This window comes from Bos indicus, chromosome 18 (genome assembly GCF_029378745.1).
Source record: "Bos indicus isolate NIAB-ARS_2022 breed Sahiwal x Tharparkar chromosome 18, NIAB-ARS_B.indTharparkar_mat_pri_1.0, whole genome shotgun sequence".
Taxonomy (NCBI): domain Eukaryota; kingdom Metazoa; phylum Chordata; class Mammalia; order Artiodactyla; family Bovidae; genus Bos; species Bos indicus.
The window spans coordinates 65,689,607-65,708,867 of NC_091777.1; the positions used below are offsets into that span (position 1 = coordinate 65,689,607).

At 49.3% G+C, this 19,261-nt stretch overlaps 2 protein-coding genes across 11 annotated transcripts in view; one reads left to right on the forward strand and one right to left on the reverse strand.

Annotated features, from left to right (window-relative positions):
• The window catches only part of ZNF772 (zinc finger protein 772), a 40,885-nt gene extending 29,182 nt beyond the window's left edge, over positions 1-11,703 (reverse strand). For 2 of the 9 annotated variants that reach the window (XR_011561734.1, XM_070771878.1), the window contains exon 1: positions 321-5,318. Coding sequence is in view for 8 of the 9 variants with exons in the window: in XM_070771878.1 (XP_070627979.1) it covers positions 321-579 (259 nt within the window). In the remaining variant the exon portion in view is untranslated. Of the gene's footprint in view, positions 1-320; positions 5,325-11,452 lie in introns of those variants that run through there. The other 7 variants (XM_070771882.1, XM_019978673.2, XM_070771883.1 and 4 more) reach the window with 7 other exon arrangements.
• An 82-nt stretch (positions 11,704-11,785) lies between these two features.
• Positions 11,786-19,163, forward strand: LOC109572121 (zinc finger protein 773-like). 2 transcript variants are annotated; one of them, XM_019978665.2, is made up of 5 exons: positions 11,786-12,100; positions 13,798-13,836; positions 15,590-15,716; positions 16,182-16,280; positions 17,565-19,163. In XM_019978665.2, the coding sequence occupies exons 1-5, from the start codon at positions 12,011-12,013 to the stop codon at positions 18,674-18,676; spliced, it is 1,467 nt and encodes a 488-aa protein (XP_019834224.2). In that variant the 5' UTR covers positions 11,786-12,010; the 3' UTR covers positions 18,677-19,163. The 2 variants fall into 2 exon arrangements, with proteins under 2 accessions (XP_019834224.2, XP_070627987.1); XM_070771886.1 differs by having other exon boundaries at positions 12,091-12,192.
• The last annotated feature ends 98 nt before the right edge of the window (positions 19,164-19,261 follow it).

A 19,261-nucleotide genomic window follows, 5' to 3' on the forward strand; every position in this document is an offset into this window, starting at 1 on the left:
GGAAGGGGACACAATCTGGGGCACAGGAGTGCCATGAATCTGGACAGAGGCACCCAGTCAGGGAGAGGACAAACCAGACATGATCCACTGGGTGACAACTGGACACTTCACGCCTGCATTCCTCCATGCAAGCCTTCAGGGCAGCAGGTCGTGGGAGCACTCAGAAACCAGAAGTGCTAGAGCCCACAGTTCACACCTGGCACCCATGGTACCTACTCCAGGGAACCAGGGCGGTGGTGGTACTGCCTATGGTTCTGATTCAGGAAACAGGGAAGGGGGAGAGCCTAGTCCAGGCACTGCAGGGGACAAGAGGGCCTTACCCAGTGAGGCCATCAGTGCAAAGTTCTCCAGCATCACTTCGCGGTACAGGAGCCTCTGAGCCTCATCAAGCAGCCCCCACTCCTCCTGGGAGAAGGACACGAACACGTCCTCAAAGGTCACATTCCCCTGCCACAATGGGGAGAGCAGTCTGTGAGCAGTCTCCTTCCCAAGGATCCCATCTGCCGCCACAGAACTCCCCTGACCATTCCTTCCCACCCAGCTCCTCAGCTCAGAGCAAACACCAGCACCAGGTGCCATATACGTCTGCTCTCTCCTCAGGGTCCCGTTGGTCACTGTGTCCACCCACAGCAACAACAGGCAGGTGGGGCAGAAAGGCCTGTCTAAACTCTGGGGCTGGTATGGCGTACGAGACCCCCACCCACCTCCTTCCAGGCAGTTCTTTGAAAGTTGCTAAAATCATGATTACCAGACAACCAAAGTTAGGCTCATCTTTATTCCTTAAGCCCCTCAAATCAGGGCCCAAGTGCCATCAATTCACACTCCTTTTCCACATGCACATTGCTCTTCTAGATCACTCTACTTTGCCAACAAAGGTCCGTATAGTCAAGGCTATGGTTTTTCCTGTGGTCATGTATGGATGTGAGAGTTGGACTGTGAAGAAGGCTGAGCACTGAAGAATTGATGCTTTTGAACTGTGGTGTTGGAGAAGACTCTTGAGAGTCCCTTGGACTGCAAGGAGATCCAACCCGTCCATTCTGAAGGAGATCAGCCCTGGGATTTCTTTGGAAGGAATGATGCTAAAGCTGAAACTCCAGTCCTTTGGCCACCTCAGGCGAAGAGTTGACTCATTGGAAAGAACTCTGATGCTGGGAGGGATTGGGAGCAGGAGGAGAAGGGGACAACAGAGGATGGGATGGCTGGATGGCATCGCTGACTCGATGGACGTTGAGTCTCAGTGAACTCCGGGAGTTGGTGATGGACAGGGAGGCCTGGCGTGCTGCGATTCATGGGGTCGCAAAGAGTCGGGCACGACTGAGCGACTGATCTGATCTGATCTGATCACAACTCTGGCCGCTTACCCAGTTATTGGCTTCCACCATCATCTTCCTAGCTCATTAACTGGCCCCCAGAGAGCAGAGCCTGCTGGGTAATGTAGTTCACATGCCGCCAAACCTTGAGGAAATCAACAGGTTAGGTGCGGAGCTGGCGTACAGCCATTTGCAGGCACCTGTTACTGAGTAACCGTTACCAGGAAACCATTCCCGGGAGACTGCAGGAGGGTGTTGCAGCCTGGAGCAGAGACGAGCACCTTGCCTCATGACTCCAGGGTGCGGCAAACTGCACTCTCTTGACTGTTCTAGTAAGTATGCCAAACGGACATTCTTCGGGTGGGACGTGCTCTCTGCTGCGCTTCACTGCCTGCCCCTGAGTCCGTCCCCATGGAAACAAAACAAGATATTCCTAATCAACAGCAGAACCATAACTTTACTCCCTCTTTACGGTGCGCTGATCAAACTCCCCAGTATAGCTATTCCCTAATGATCTCATGTGACTTCTGCCAATAAAAGGGCGGGCTGAAAGGAGCCATTTTGTCTTCCTGTCATGGAGCGCAGGAGGGTCCCCTGACTCCCCGGTTGCCAAATTATATGTGTCTGTTTTTTCCTCACATGCTCACTGTATCAGGTCTTTCTCACCCTCTGTGCCAGACGCGGCAGGATGGTACTGTTGTGGTGCTGGAGTTTCCCCCTTGTAAACCTGTGTACATGCCATCTTCTACTTTTTGGATGTCTCTCTCCTGAACCCCTCCATATAACTTCAGCCCCGTGTCCAGCAGCTCATTGGATATCTCAAGGGTTCTCTGGCACATCTCAGACTCTCCACGTGGCCACAAATAAACTACTGATACCCATATGCAGAGTTCCTTCTACCACTAACTTGCCCACGTCAGCTGATGGCGCTTCTACCCTTCTGACTGATATGGCCTAACACCTTGGGGCTGTCTCTTTCTTACACAGAAAATCTGACCCAATCACTTCTCCCGTCTACACAGCGACCCCTCTGGCCCAACCATTTATTCTAACTCGCCTGGAATACAGAAGCAGCCTTCTCCCGTCCTTCTCCTCACCTCTATCCTAATTCCCTCAACCCTCACCACATAGCCTGTTCTCCACTTGGAATTCAGAATCGTCTTTGTTGCTGTTTAGTCACTAAGCTGTGCCCAACTCTTTGCGACCGCATGGATGGTAGCCCGCCAGGCTCCTCTGTCCATGGGATTTCCCAGGCAAGAACACTGGAGTGGATTGCCATTTCCTTCTCTAAGGGATCTTCCCAGCCCAGGGATCAAACATGGCGTCTACAGGGAAGCTGTGAGAACCCAGATCAGATCACCTCGCTCCTCTGCTCCACATCTGCCATGGCTACACCACCCTCAGAACAGAGGCCTGGCTGCTCAGTTGGCCATTTCAGGCCTGACTCCTGCTACCAGACTTGGTGATGATCTGTAGTTTTTTTTTTTTTTAATTCCGAATTCAATCTCACCATCAGGTATGCTGGTTCCTGTGCCTGGAACAAACTGCCACGCCTTATTTCAATGGTCACCAGGAGTCAGTGTCCTGCATTATAACCCCTGGACTGGACTGAGAACTCTGAGGTTGGTGTTTCTCAGGAGTCCTCAGACTCAAGAGCTGCGAGAGTGCAAGGTAACGCGTTCTATGAAACCACAATCCTGGGGCCCTGATGGGTGAAGGTGAAGGTGAAGGTGGAATTGATGAGAGACTGGACATCCTTGTCTCACTGTATAAATCCCACAATTACTTCTGAGATTGGGGAACCTGTAGATACAGGGAAACTGAGAGAGAAGCAACCACGATCTAGCCCCAAGAGAGCCTCGGGCCTCTCTCCTGCTGCTGCTCGGCCATAAGGACCTGGAGCTGAGTCTACCCTGTGTGCCCCAGTCCACTAGGCCATCTAACAACTGCGTGGCCTTGGACCATCTCTCAACATTTCTATGCTCCACTGTCCTCTCTCTCACGTCAAGTTTCTTCACACCTGGACAGTCTACATAAACCATCAGATACGGTCTCTGTTTAGAACCTTCCGTGCTCCCATCACCTTCAGAACGAAGGCACAGCGGCTCAGACCCTCTGATCTTTTCAGACACCAAAGACTCAGACTCGAGGTTTCCCAAATGCTCTGCACATTCCGGCCCCAACTTCTGTAACGTTCTGTCATCCCATCACGCGGGCTGTCAGAAAAGTCCGCCCAAGAGCGCCCCTACGGTCGGGACACAGGGCCCAGAGCTGCGGGGCTCTGAGGCTTCCCTCATTCGAGGCTTCAGGATTCAGAGACGGAGGTCGAGGGAGGACCCGGGGGCGCAGCACCCACCTGCGCCGGGTCCGTCAGCACCGCGGCCGCCATCGGCACCTGCGGACTGGGGAAGGCGAGTGGCTGCAGAGCGACAGGTGCTAGGTCCTGGGCTCCGGCGGCCGGGTCACCCGATCAGTGCCACTACCAATCCTCAGGTCCGCCTCTGTTTAGGGCAACAACGCCTCTCACGTTTTCCCCATCGCGTCACCCAGTGTGTGACGTAGCCTTCTGGATACGGATCTGGTGGACTAATCCGAAAGCAAACAATATGTCCGCCCAAAACGGGAACAGGAAGTCCCACCCAGGCATCGTCCCTATGAACGGAAATTCCCCTTCCGTGGGGCCTCATTGGCCCAGAGCTGCCGAGGCTCCTGGGTAATGTAGTTACCACAGCACCAACGATGAAGTGGGGGCATTGGCGCCACCTGCAGGTCACAAGTGGAGCTACCTACCTAACGCCGCCTAGAAAAGGTTTCTGTAAGTTTGAGGATTAGGCTGAGTTTTGGATCATGGAAAAAGCAAGAGTTCCAGAAAAACATCTATTTCTGCTTTATTGACTATGCCAAAGCCTTTGACTGTGTGGATCACAATAAACTGTGGAAAATTCTGAAAGAGATGGGAATACCAGACCACCTGACCTTCTTGAGAAACCTATATGCAGGTCAGGAAGCAACAGTTAGAACTGGACGTGGAACAACAGACTGGTTCCAAATAAGGAGTACGTCAAGGCTGTATATTGTCACCCTGCTTGTTTAACTTATATGCAGAGTACATCATATGAAATGCTGGGCTGGAAGAAGCACACGCTGGAATCAAGATTGCCGGGACAAATATCAATAACCTCAGATATGCAGATGACACCACCCTTATGGTAGAAAGTGAAGAGGAACTGAAAAGCCTCTTGATGAGAGTGAAAGGGCAGAGTGAAAAAGTTGGCTTAAAGCTCAACATTCAGAAAACGAAGATCATGGCATCTGGTCCCATCACTTCATGGGAAATAGATGGGGAAACAGTGGAAACAGTGTCAGCCTTTATTTTTTGGGCTCCAAAATCACCATAGATGGTGACTGCAGCCATGAAATTAAAAGATGCTTACTCCTTGGGAGGAAAATTATGACCAATCTAGATAGCATATTCAAAAGCAGAGACATTACTTTGCCAACAAAGGTCTGTCTAGTCAAGGCTATGGTTTTTCCTGTGGTCATGTATGGATGTGAGAGTTGGACTGTGAAGAAAGCTGAGAGCCAAAAAACTGATGCTTTGAACTGTCGTGCTGGAGAAGACTCTTGAGAGTCCCTTGGACTGCAAGGAGATCCAACCAGGACATTCTGAAGGAGATCAACCCTGGGATTTCTTTGGAAGGACTTATGCTAAAGCTGAAACTCCAGTACTTTGGCCACCTGATGTGCAGAGTTGACTCATTGGAAAAGACTGATGCTGGGAGGGATTGAGGGCAGGAGGATAAGGGGATGACAGAGGATGAGATGGCTGGATGGCATCACTGACTAGATGGACATGAGTTTGAGTGAACTCCGGGAGTTGGTGATGGACAGGGAGGCCTCAGTTCAGTTCAGTTCAGTCACTCAGTCGTGTCCGACTCTTCATAACCCCATGAATCGGAGCACGCCAGGCCTCCCTGTACATCACAAACTCCCGGAGTTCACTCAGACTCAAGTCCATCGAGTCAGTGATGTCATCCAGCCATCTCATCCTCTGTCGTCCCCTTCTCCTCCTACCCTCAATCCCTCCTAGCATCAGAGTCTTTTCCAATGAGTCAACTCTTTGAGTGAGGTGGCCAAAGTATTGGAGTTTCAGCTTTAGCATCATTCCTTCCAAAGAAAGCCCAGGGCTGATCTCCTTCAGAATGGACTGGTTGGATCTCCTTGCAGTCCAAGGGACTCTCAAGAGTCTTCTCCAACACCACAGTTCAAAAGCATCAATTCTTCAGCGTTCAGCTTTCTTCACAGTCCAACTCTCACATCCATACATGACCACTGGAAAAACCATAGCCTTGACCAAACGGACCTTTGTTGGCAAAGTAATGTCTCTGCTTTTGAATATGCTATCTAGGTTGGTCATAACTTTTCTTCCAAGGAGTAGGTGTCTTTTAATTTCATGGCTGCAGTCACCATCTATGGTGATTTTGGAGCCCCCCAAAATAAAGTCTGACACTGTTTCCACTGTTTCCCCATCTACTTCCCATGAAGTGATGGGACCAGATGCCATGATCTTCGTTTTCTGAATGTTGAGTTTTAAGCCACCTTTTTCACTCTCTTTCACCTTCATCAAGAGGTTTTTTAGTTCTCTTCACTTTCTGCCATAAGGGTGGTGTCATCTGCATATCTGAGGTTATTGATATTTCTCCTGGCAATCTTGATTCCAGCTTGTGTTTCTTCCAGTCCAGCGTTTCTCATGATGTCCTCTGCATATAAGTTAAATAAGCAGGGTGACAATATACAGCCTTGATGTACTCCTTTTCCTATTTGGAACCAGTCTGTTGTTCCACGTCCAGTTCTAACTGTTGCCTCCTGACCTGCATACAAATTTCTCAAGAGGCAGATCAGGTGGTCTGGTATTCCCATCTTTCAGAATTTTCCACAGTTTTTTGTGATCCAAACAGGCAAAGGCTTTGGTATAGTCAATAAAGGAGAAATAGATGTTTTTCTGGAACTCTCTTGCTTTTTCTATGATCCAGCGGATGTTGGCAATTTGGTCCTTTTCTAAAACCAGCTTGAGCAACTGGAATTTCACGGTTCACATATTGCTGAAGCCTGGCTTGGAGAATTTTGAGCACTACTTTACTAGTGTGTGAGATTAGTGCAATTGTGCGGTAGTTTGAGCATTCTTTGGCACTGCCTTTCTTTGGGAGGCCTGGTGTGCTGCAATTCATGGGATTGCAAAGAGACACAACTGAGCAACTGGACCGAACTGACTGAAGGTATGGGAAAGTCATTTTGGCTTATACAATAATTTAACTTGAACTTTAGGTTAACCAAAACTGCCTGTGTGTGGCTTATCAAATATGCACTGCACATCTGCATTAGTTTTAAAGAAAAAAACACACTGACCAGAAGTAAAGACTGTCCATTTTTGAGATAAAGATAAAAACATCTCCCCTTCCTGGGATGCCAAAGCTAGTACTCCTTTGATGATAAAATTCCTTTGCTAGGTGCCAAGGCCATATTGAGTAGTGCATGTGCTGGTATGGTTTTTGGTTTGCTTTTGTTTTTTGGGATCTTTGACTATGTCATCGCCTACATTCAGTCTTTGCTTCATCACCAAGTTTTTGATATTGGGCATCGCACTGGCAAAGGAAACTTGGTAACATATAATTGGTTCACTCTAAGGAAACCACTTTCTTGTGGTTCTCAAGATCCTCTTTAAGTGCTTCAAGAGAATGAAAGACTGGAGCACCAGCTGCGCAGGGACATTGAAATGCAAGCCCATCTACAATAAGGATGCTCTCTGGATGACCGTCTGGCAGAGCCCCTCACTACTACTCCACCGTCATCTCTGCAGCTCCGTTACTCAGTGCAAGTCTGTGTGACCCACTAACAGTGAGGCCAAATTGTACCAAAACGTAGGAGTTTGGAGCAGTGAAAGGTTCACTGCAGAGACAGGTAAGGAGATGGATTCCTCATACCCCAAACCCCGGACTCCTAAAAGTTTTAAGGAAAACTGAAAAGTGAGGGAGGGGTGTGGTTAGTTGTATTGGGTAGAAAGACATGAGCGGGGATGAGGGGAGGCCTGGCTGAAAGGGATGCAAGCTGATCTCTAAACTCCATCCCAGACACACCCAGGAGAGCTCACATATATGCTACAAAATAACTGCAGAGACTTTTCAACTGCTACACATGTACCCTAGGCACACGGTGGATACAAAATGACCACAGGAGCTCTCTCTAACCTTGGCCAGTTAGGCAGTTAGGAGCTGATACAGGGTTTGTGAATATTCTACATCTAATTATCATAGGTGGAACTATGGGGAGATATAAACAACTTAGCCTGCTTGTATATAATTTATAATTGTCAATCAGCCTTGAGTGTATGTCCATTTGTATTCCCTTTCATTGATTTGTGGTGGGTACAAGCCCCACATTGCACAGGACATAACCAAAAGGAGGAGTTGCTGTTGTTCTCAGCCTTTCTTCCAAGGAGCAAGTGTCGTTTAATTTCATGGCTGCAGTCATCAACTGCAGTGATTCTGGAGCCCCCGAAAAATAAAGTCTGTCACTGTTTCCATTGTTCAGTTCAGTTCAGTCAGTTGCTCAGTCGTGTCTGGCTCTGCGACCCCATGAACCGCAGCACGCCAGGCCTCCCTGTCCATCACCAACTCCTGGGGTTCACCCAAACTCATGTTCATTGAGTTGGTGATGCCATCCAACCATCTCATCCTCTGTTGTCCCCTTCTCCTCTTGCCTTCAATCTTTCTCAGCATCAGGGTCTTTTCAAATGAGTCAGCTCTTTGCATCAGGTGGCGAAAGTACTGGAGTTTCAGCTTCAACATCAGTCCTTCCGTTATCAACTCATCTATTTGCCATGAAGTGATGGGACCAGATGCCATGATCTTAATTTTTTGAATGTTGAGTTTCAAGCCAGCTTTTTCACTTTCTTCTTTCACTTTCATCAAGAGGCTCTTTAGTTCCTCTTTGCTTTCTGCTATAGAGTGGTGTCATTTACATATCTGAGGTTATTGATATTTCTCCTGTCAACCTTGATTCCAGCTTGTGCTTCATCCAGCCTGGCATTTCACATCTTGTACTCTTTATATAAATTAAATAAATGGGGGCAAGGGTGGCAGGGGTGGGAAACAATATACAGCCTTGATGTACTCCTTTCCCAATTTGGAACCAGTCTGATGTTCCTTGTCTGGTTCTATTGGTTCTTCACCTTCATACAGGTTTCTCAGGAGGCAGGTAAGATGGTCTGGTATTCCCATCTTTTAAGAATTTTCCACAGTCTGTTGTGATCCACACGGTCAAAGGCTTTAGCATAGTCAGTGAAGCAGAAGTACATGTTTTTCTGGAATTCTCTTGCTTTTTCTATGATCCAACGGATGTTGGCAATTTGATCTCTCATTCCTCTGCCTTTACTAAATCCAGCTTGAACATCTGGGAGTTCTCACTTCACACACTGTTGAAGTCTAGCTTGGAGAATTTTGAGCATTACTTTGCTAGCATGTGAAATAAGTGCAATTTTGTGGTAGTTTGAACATTCTTTGGCATTGCCCTTCTTTGGGATTGGATTAAAAACTGACCTCTTTTAAGTCCTGTGGCCACTGCTGAGTTTTCCAAATGTGCTGGCATATTGAGTGTAGCACTTTCACAGCATCATTTTTTAAGATTTGAAATAGTTCAACTTTGAAAAGACCCTGATGCTGGGAAAGATTGAGGGCAGGAGGATAAGGGGACGACAGAGGATGAGATGGTTGGATGGCATCACCGACTCAAAGGATGAGAGTTTGAATAAACTCTGGGATTTGGTGATGGACAGGGGGGCCTGGCGTGCTGCAGTCCATGGGGTCGCAAAGAGTTGTACATGACTGAGTGACTGAACTGAACTGAACTGGAATTCCTTCACCTCCACTAGCTTTGTTTGTAGTGATGCTTCCTAAGGCCTACTTGACTTTGCATTCCAGGATGTCTGGGTCTAGGTGATTGATCACACCATCACGGTTATCTGGGTCATTAAGACTTTTTTTTTTTTTTTTTTTTGGGTATAGTTCTGTGTATTCTTGCCACCTCTCCTTAATGTCTTCTACTTCTGTTAGGTCCATACTGTTTATGTCCTTTGTTGTGCCCTTCTTTGCATGAAAATGTTGCCTTGGTATCTCTAATTTTCTTGAAGAGTTCTCTAGTCTTCCCATTCTATTGTTTTCCTCTATTTCTTTGCATTATTCACTTAACGAAGTCTTTCTTATCTCTCCTTGCTATTCTTTGGAACTCTGCACTGAAATGGGTGTATTTTTCCTTTTCTCCTTTACCTTTAGCTTATCTTCTTTTCTCAGCTGTATGTAAGTCCTCCTCAGGCAATCATTTTGCCTTTTTTCATTTATTTTTCTTGGGGATGGTTTTGATCACTGCCTCCTGTACAATGTTACAAACCCCCGTCCATAGTTCTTCAGGCACTCTATCAGATCTAATTCCTTGAATATATTTGTCACTTCCACTGTATAATGGTAAGGGATTTGACTTAGGTCATACTTGAATGGCCTAGTGGTTTTCCATACTTTCTTCAATTTAAGTCTCAATTTGGCAATAAGGAATTCTTGATCTGAGCCACAGTCAGCTTCCAGTCTTGTCTTTGCTGACTGTATAGAGCTTCTCCATCTATGGCTGCAAAGAATATAATCAATCTGATTTTGGTATTGACCATCTGGTGATGTCCATGTGTAGAGTCATCTCTTGTGTTGTTGGAAGAGGGTGTTTGCTATGACCAATGTGTTCTCTTGGGAAAGCTGTTAGCCTTTGCCCTGTTTCATTTTGTACTCCAAGGCCAAATTTGCCTGTTACTCCAGGTACCTCTTGACTTCCTATTTTTGCATTCCAGTCCCCTATGATGAAAAGGACATTTTTTTGTGTGTTAGTTCTAGAAGGAAATGGCAACCCACTCCAGTGTTCTTGCCTGGAGAATCCCAGGGATGGGGGAGCCTGGTGGCTGCCGTCTATGGGGGCACACAGAGTCGGCCACGACTGAAGTGACTTAGCAGAAGCAGCTAGGTGTCATAGGCCTTTATAGAACCATTCAACTTCAGCTTCTTCGGCATTAGTGGTTGGGGCATAGACTTGGATTCTGTGATACTGAATGGTTTGCCTTGAAAATGAACCAAGATCATTCTTTCATTTTTGAGATTGCACCCAAGTGCTGCATTTCAAACTCTTTTGTTGACTATAAGGGCTACTCCATTTCTTTTAAGGGCTTCTTTCCCACAGCAGTAGATATAATGGTCATCTGAATTAAGTTTGTCCATTCCAGTCCATTTTAGTTCACTGATGCCTAAAAAGGAGAAGACTGGAAGTATAAAAGGGGAAAGCCAAGAGGGCTTGACTGGAAGGATGAGGAGGACTCCTTTGGGAGTGTGAAACTAATAAAAAAATCTCTCTGAGCCTGAACCAGGCTGTAACTTGTCCTACACCTTTCGGTCCATTGCTCCAAATTTTGTTGTGATGAGACAAGAATTGAGGAAGAGAAATAAACCAACCTGACAGTTGTTGCAAAATTTTGGTTTCAGATCACTCGTTCTTGATATCAAGTCATGATCAAATGATGTTTCTATAAACGTACATCAAATGAATGTTATTCTCTGTTATGACAAGAAAGGGCAAGAGCCCAGGGCACAACTTTCACCCTCCAAGGTCTAGGTCCTGGCTGATGAGCAGAGAGTTCCTGCTTGGGCCCATAATCCTGTCAGGGAACATTCATCCTGCGCCCAACCTGGGTCCTCCTGCCAGTGCCCAGGCTGGGCAAAAGAGGCAGGTTTTAGCAGGCAGTCCACTCAAGGTCAGGTCCCCAGACTCAGCACAGCTATCATCATTGAGGGAGCCAGGTGCCCAGGACCCAGCTAGCCCTCAGGCTCCTCAGATGCCCCAACGGGAGTGGAGTGTACCTGCGTCCCAGGGTCCTGCGGACTGCAACCCATGCACACTGCTGCTGACACCAGGTCACGAAGGCAGGGATGGCAGAGAGGTTCCCCGTTGCCTCAGGACCTAGGTACCACTCAAGACCAGTGGCCCACGGTGGCAAGGGCTCTGGAGCTCCGCAGGACACGGCCCCTGCCTCCCCCTAACAGTGCCCCTCAGCTCACCTGCAGCCACAAGGCCATGAGTCCTGGAGCGTCCCCGGGAGAAAGCCACCCTCTGCCACACTCTCCACCAGAGGACCAGCACCTGGCCGGTTGGCCCAGCAGGACCTCTAACCGCCTTACCTAGGTCTGGAACTAACGGTCCCCACAGCTGTCTCGCGGTAACGGTTATGAGGTAAGGGCTATGCGGTAACTGGCCCGAGCAAACGGCTGCGCCCAGCCCCGCCCTATTACCGGTCCACTTCCTGCAGGTTTGGCGGCAAGTGAACTACATTACCCAGCAGGCGCTGCTTCCTGCGGGGATGGTGCTCAGCCGACAGCGCAGATATTTCCCCGTTGGAATCCGCGGGGCGGGACTTCCGCCTTCTAGTCGGGGCGGTCGTTTTCGGGGGTCTCTTGGGTCTGTGTGCTTGATGAGAGGCTCTGGGAAGCTGGTGTTGGACTGGGGTGACGGGAGCGGGAAGGCGCGGAGGAGGCTAACGTTCTCTTCTCAGCACTAATGCGGGTCTGACGTTCAGCAGCGGCGCCCGGGAATCACCTGATTCCGATTCCGGGACAGGGATGCGTGGGGCCCGACCTGGTCCACAGCTCCTGGCCCTGCTCCGCCCACAGAGTCCGATGGCAGCGGCCGCTCTGAAAGTCCCGCCTGAGGTAAATGTTCGTCCTCCGGTCTCTCACCGCCGTCGCCCCACTAGATGATAAAGGTCCTCTTGATCGTCCCCTGCTCAGGCCCCTGGGTCCAGGTCAGTAAGGAGATCGTGGGTGAGAGGCCGTATTTCTGTCAGCCAGTATGATGGGGCTTCGGAAAGGGTTACAGGCCTCGGGACCGGCACGATCAAAGCCTTGAACTGAACTGAGAGTCTCAAACTTGAGATTTGTCTGGAGTCTGCACGCAACCGCATGAGAGGATGAGTCACATGGGACAAGGCAGCCGCAGCAGCTGGGCCTTCACTGTGCGGCCGCCAGTGGCCAGGGAGGCTTGTGAAGAGGAGAGGCTCAATCTGTGTGTCAAAATTGTCCAAAGTCTTCGCAGGGAAAAAGAGACAGGGGTAGGGGTGATGAGAGTGTGAGCGGAGACTGGAAGACCTGTGACGAAGTAAATACCATGGAGTGCTGGTGGGCTCTGGACTGTAGTCGCTCGTGGCCAGAGAGGGGAGAAATGATCAGGTCTCTCACAGGCTTTAAAAGCGGGACAGACAGGATTTCCTGCTGCACCGGCTGTGGCTGTGAAAATGTAGGAAAGGAAGGACGAACCTGTTTTTTGGTTTGCAGGGAGCAGGTTTCAGGGAAAAGATTGGGAGTTGGATTTTGGACGTGATAACCCTGAGGTTTCCCAGAGTGGAGGTGTCGCATGGGCAACTTGCTCACCTGAGGGGTTCCGGAGTTCCAGGGAGGGATCTGGGCTGGAGATATCCAAGGGATGGTGGGGGGTGGCCTGGTCCGTGGCATGGACTGGGGCTTATATTTAGAAGGAAGAATGTTAAGGTTTTTATTTCAGATGAGCCTGGAGGGTGGGCCACAGGTGTGAATTCCTGTGCTCCAAAGTGTTTCTGGCTGGTGTGGAGGAATAGTTAGCGGACCCAGGTCTGGGCTGGAGACTGAGATGGTCAGCGGTGTAGATTTGCCACTTCAGGCTCAGCAGGCCCTCTTTTCCCCTCGTGGAGAAAAAGAACACTCAGGTAGGCTAATAGGGCATCTCCTTTGATGCCTAAGTTGCCCCAGCTTTTAGGACAGAAGGCATGAGTCACTGCTCCAGTGGCAAGGCCTCTAGCAGGCTTCCCTCCAGGAGGGTGTATACCAGGCAGCCAGTTGCCAATTGGACTAGTAGCTACTCAGTTTTCTCAAGCCTAATCCCCCAGTTTCTTATCTTGTGAGTTTATGAAATACTCATTTAACACTAACTGGTGAAAATACATATGTACATATGTATGTATATACATAACACATAGGCAGTTAAGACAACGCAGCTTTAACAAGCTAACATATAATAATTAGTTGAAATATCAATATCCTGCTAAGCATTTGATTAAATCAAACATCTTCAATAAAGGCATGTTGAAAAAGTACATTTTTAATACCAACCAGGAAATGCTGACAGAAGCATCACTTATGAGGACAGTGAGAGTCGATAGTTAGAACTTGATAGAAATGAGCAAACAATAGCCCTCTTGGGTGGACACCATTATTATCCACATTTGACGGATCACAACACTTCACAGGGAGGTTGAGTATTTGTCCAAGATTACACAGCTGTTAAGAGGCATGCATCACCGAGGACTGAGGTACCTTGGTTGAGCCGTTGGGGCCCAATATTATTGCCTGCTTCTCATGGCCTGGCTTTTCCATAGGTTGCTGTGGCTGCGGAGTGGCTTCCAGACCATGAAGAGGTAAGTGATAGGTGTCCTAGATCCTTACCCTTTTCACCTCCCACTTGCCTGGGCTCCAGGATCGTAGCATCTTGGGACTCGTTTTACCTGCTACGCTCCTCACCCTGCCATCTAAGATCCCTGGAAGGTGGTCATCCAAGATCAGGTCCCTGAGTGCAGACCAGGAATCATATGGTTTGGTTCCCATTTCTGGCAGCCAGTGGCATGAAGCCTAGAAGAGAGTCCATTCACAGTGATTGTTGGAACATATTAGAGACGACGTTGAGCTGGGAATGCCTAGCAAACTTAGGTCCCCCCCATTTGTGGTGGAAACAGCAAGAAGCAGAAGTTAGACCTGGAATGGTGGTCTGCAGAGGTGTGCCTCAATTCAGAGGGTGGTGGGAGCCACAGGAGGTTTAGAGCAGAAAAAGGAACAAATCTGAGCCAGGCTTAATAAGCAGTCAGTCGAGTGTAGGGAGCCCAGGGAGGAGGCTACTACAATAGCCCAGGTGAGTGTGGTGGTAGATGGGCCAGAGTAGTGGCAGTGGAGGTGGGCAACGTGTTGGGAGTGTGTGTTTGTTCTTCCGTGTAGGTCTGAGCAGGCTATCTGATGTGGAAGGTTGGGAGAGAAAAGAGGAAGAGTCAGGTGATTCTGAGATGTTTGACCTCAGTAGCTAGAAGGAGGGAAGTGCCACCACGTCCAAGTTGGTGGCAAGAGTTAGATTCTGGCTGTTGAACCCAGAAATCCTCGAGCAGATTCCTCCCCTGGGCACCTGGACACACAGCCTGGAGTTCAGGTGAAGGGTTCAGATTGGACTCACCCACAGTGTGGATGGTGCGTGGGCCAGGATGGAGCTGTGATCAGATTTGGCAGGGGGCACCTTCACGTCCTGTGGCAGTGCATTAGGTAACAAGGGAGAGGAGTGTGGGGCTGAGGACTGGGTCTCTTGCTGGATGGGGTGCTGGGTTTCATAGAAACACATGAGGGGAGTGTAATGGTCATGGTGGGGAGGCGTTGGAGGGGTGAGGAGGATCTGGCTGGAGGCTGGATTTCCATGGGGAGTGGACCTGAGATGTAGGTGGAGACCAGGCAGGGAGATGAGAGCAAAGCTGGTGCTACTGCTGATTCATCCAGCTGTGCGTTCCCCAGGCTCTTGTTCTTATGGCTGTGAGGGCCTGGAGGTCAGCACAAAGGCACACGGGGTCCCCTGGGACTGTTGGTGGGCATGATGTGCGACAAGTGGACCTGGGCTTTGAACAAGTGTCAGAGGTGCTGAGACTGGTCAGGGGACTGCTTTGTAACACAGAGTGGAAGAGGGCTGAGTGTACCTGGGATCTACTCCAGGTTTCAAGGTGCTGAGGATGAAGCCAGGGTAAGGGCCAAGTAGGGTCAGGGCCATGAGGGACGTGCGGTGTGAAGAACAATATGCATGTTGGGAGAGAGTGCCAGCTGATGGCCCCAGGCCCTTGTACTGGGGTGAAAGGAGAAGGGGACTCAATTTTGGTTGTTCTTGGGAACCCCAGTCTGAAGGATCCTGGGTGAATTGTCTTGCAGAAGGGTGAGGCTCTGTAGGTCAGCACCAGAGCTCAGGCGACACCTGTCCCCCACCTGTTGTTGCTGAGAGCAGAACATGGTGATTGCTGGGGTGGCCAGGAGGGCAGACATCAGCAGCACCAGGGCCTGGTATTTCCACTGAGGTGGGGAGCGCGGGAGGAGGGTTAGAGTCCCAGGAAAGAAAGCTGCATGTAAGCTGAACCATCCCCATCATGGCAGGGCCAAGTGACCTTTGAGGACGTGGCTGTCTACTTCTCCTGGGAGGAGTGGGGGCTCCTTGATGAGGCCCAGAGGCTCCTGTACTGTGGGGTGATGCTGGAGACCTTCTCACTGATGGCGTCTCTCGGTAAGGTCCTTGCCCCCTACAGCTCCTCCCCTCTCCAAGGGCAGGTCCATCCCTCCCAAAGCTGGTCTGTGGGTACTGCATCCTTTCTTGTGTCCTAGAGTAGGTATAACAGCCAAGCCCCGGTGCACCACCCACTTCTGTCCCCAAGCTGCTCCATGGTTGTGCAGGAATGGGTTTGGGGATCCCAAGTGTTGCGATCAGATGGGTCCTATGCTACTGGCCTCTCCCTGGCCTGGTGATGCCAAAGAGATCCACGGCAGTCCAACACCCAACTTGGGCCCTCCTCTTTTGGCTGATGTGGGATCTGCCTGTGTCAGGAATTGAGGCGCTGACCTGGCCACTGCTTGACCGGGATGTTTCTGCAGCATCTTTTCCCCACCTTCTTGTTGGTTACACTCAGCCTTAGTTCCTGTGGGCTGCTGAGGAGTGGGTCACTTTGACCCTCCTGCCTTGTTCCTTCTGTAGGACTCACACCGTCCAGGACCCATGCCATGACTCAGCTGGAGCAGCGGGGGGAGCCCTGCGTGCCTACCGGGGGAGTCTCAACCACAGCCACACCAGCAGGTACTTGGAGGGAGGTGGCGGAGCGTGGGGGTGAACCCAGGGATGAGTTCGCACCAGGAGTCTCCCCAGGAGGCCCTGATGTTTTGGTGTCAGACAAGGGGCCAAGGCTGATTTCCATCTTTTTTCCCTCAGCTGACCACTTCTCAGCTGCCAGGGCTGTCACCTACCCTCTCTTCCACTCTGCAGTGCTCGATGACAGTGGCCTCATTTTCTACTGTTTTATGACATGGCCAGTCAGCTGTGGCCATGAGAGGAAACACAGGAGAGCCTAAGGGAAAAAAACAAAGTTGATTGTGCTCACAGGTCTGAAGAGGTAGTCCCTACCTGCCGAGGGGGGAAGCGGGGGTCACACTGGAGAGAGTGGGCTCCAACAAGCAGGGGGAAGCAGAGGATGAGGACCTGTCAGCAGGTGCCTTTGTTGGTGGGGAATGTTGGGGATTTTCTCCCCAGGACTTGGAAGTGACGAACCTGAAAGAAGGACACTCGGACAGTCTCTTGCAAGGCCTGACAAGTTTATTTCTGCAGTCAAGCATTTTTATAGAAGTAGGAACAAAGAGCTTAGAGTATACAGCCAGCAGAGCGCGTACGGGGTTAACACCTAATCAGTAAAAATATTTCAAGGACAGCGTGCTATAAGTGACCCATGAGATATCCCATAACCCGTTTTCTCAAGCAACATCCTGAATATTTATCATTAAATCTTGGCTCCGGGCATAACCAAAGGCAGGAGATGTTTTTCTGCCCGGGCACATCAAGCCGGGGTATTTCTGGCCCTTCGCCATTTTCCCAAGGACTTCCTCCAACCGGCTATTTTGTACCGGGCTTCCCAACAGGGAGAGTACTAGAAAAGGCACGATGGGATATTATGGGTGCGTTTGGACATAACTAGGTCACACTCAGGGGAGGACAAGGGCTGCTTGTGCGAGGACCAGCCTCCTTACACCAGTGCACCTGGGCAGGGAGCTCCAGCCCGTGTGTTGGGAAACTGACACAACTGGAAATAGGGCGCGTCACAGGTCACAGTACAGTTGATGCTGTGGTATCTCAACAGCCTTAGCAATGCTCACTGTAATGGGTGACACTTGCCGCCTAAGCTGTGGCGATGCTAAAGGTCACTGGAAGATTTGGGTTTTGCCGCTGAAGGCAAGTTGCGACAAAGGCGACACCTGAGAAGGGCCCCAGGAACCCCTTACTGCCCGTGTCAGACGTGTGCGAGGGTGCTGCCCTGTCCCGCCAAAGTCCACACACTCCACAGACACTTCATCGGTGTTTCTGCACCTGCAGGTTGTTGGTGCGGAGCAGAGGCTGACGAGGCCCCTTCCGAGCAGAGTGGTTGTGTAGAAGCCGACAGAGCAAACCTTCACCAGCACCAGGACCCGAACTCTGGAGAGAAACCTTCAACCAGAGAAGAGCATGAGGGGAACGGGAAGGTCTCCCCAGGAAGCTCTGGTCTTCCCAAGCCTCAGGCGGCTCCTAGTGGAGGGGAGCCATGTAGGAGCACCAAAAGTGGGGAGGGCGTTCCCCCTGGGAAAAGGCATTACAGGTGTAGTGAGTGTGGGAAAGCCTTTGGTCAGAAATACTTACTTGTTCAGCACCAGAGACTACACACGGGAGAAAAGCCTTATGAATGCAGTGAATGTGGGAAATTATTCAGCCATAAATCCAACCTTTTTATACACCAAATAGTTCACACTGGTGAAAGGCCTTACGGGTGTAGTGAATGTGGAAAATTCTTTAGCCGCAATGCTGACCTCATTCAACACCGGAGAGTCCACACTGGAGAAAAGCCTTTTAAATGCAGTGAATGTGGAAAAGCCTTCAGGCACAATTCCACACTTGTTCAGCATCACAGAATCCACACTGGAGTAAGGCCTTATGAGTGCAGCGAATGTGGGAAGTTCTTTAGCTTTAACTCAAGCCTCATGAAGCATCAGAGAGTTCACACTGGAGAAAGACCTTATAAGTGCAGCGAATGTGGGAAATTCTATAGCCACAAGTCAAGCCTTATTAATCACTGGAGAGTTCACACTGGAGAAAGGCCTTATGAATGCAGCGAATGTGGGAAATTTTTTAGCCAAAGCTCCAGCCTTGTGCAACACCGAAAAGTTCACACTGGAGAAAAGCCTTTTAAGTGCAATGAATGTGGAAGATTCTTTAGTGAGAATTCTAGCCTTGTTAAACACCAGAGAGTTCACACTGGAGCAAGACCTTATGGGTGCAGGGAATGTGGGAAATTTTTCCGCCACAGCTCCAGCCTTGTTAAGCATCGGAGGATTCACACTGGAGAAATGCCTTATGAGTGCAGCAGTTGTGGGAAATCATTTAGCCAGCGTTTCAACCTTATACAGCACCAGAAAGTTCACAGTGGAGAAAAGTCTTGCAAGGTTCAACTGTGACTGACCCTTGCTTTTCTACCTGAGTATTAGATTTTCTTAAATAAATGTTTCTTCATTTGCTGTATATCCTTCAGATCATTTCCAGAGGCTTTAAATGATGTTTTTATAATTTTCACCCATTTCCCTGGGAAGCAGGCCTGCAAAGCTCCTCACACTGTCATGCTGGAAGCTGATGCAAATATTTAACTTTTTAGGAATTTGCCACCTTGTATTCTAAATAGTTATGCCATTTCACATTTCCTGGAGTGTGTTTTCCAGTTTCTTCGTATCTTTGCTGAGTTTTGTATGTAAAATATTGGCCATATATTTTTAGCCGTTCTAGGGAATGTCTAGTAGTATTTCATTGTGATTTAAATTTGCACTTCCCTGATGACTTGGTGTTCAGTATTTCTCCCTGTGTATTTGCCATCATATGTTTTCTTTAGTGAATTATCTGATCAAAGTTTTTTGCCTACTATTAAAAGAACTGTCTTGCAATTTCTTAATATATTCTGGATGCAAATGACTCATTTGATATACACTTAATCAATCTTTCCTCTAAGTCTCTGGCTTTGGTTTCCTTAACAGTATCTTCCCTAGAGTAGA

What these genes read in the sequence shown, in the direction of transcription:
- LOC109572121 (XM_019978665.2), top strand. Translation starts at nt 12,011, where the DNA reads ATGCGTGGGGCCCGACCTGGTCCACAGCTCCTGGCCCTGCTCCGCCCA. An exon ending in CTCTGAAAGTCCCGCCTGAG is followed by an intron (nt 12,101 to 13,797) that starts GTAAATGTTCGT and finishes GCTTTTCCATAG; the next exon opens with GTTGCTGTGGCTGCGGAGTG. An exon ending in GGCTTCCAGACCATGAAGAG is followed by an intron (nt 13,837 to 15,589) that starts GTAAGTGATAGG and finishes CCATCATGGCAG; the next exon opens with GGCCAAGTGACCTTTGAGGA.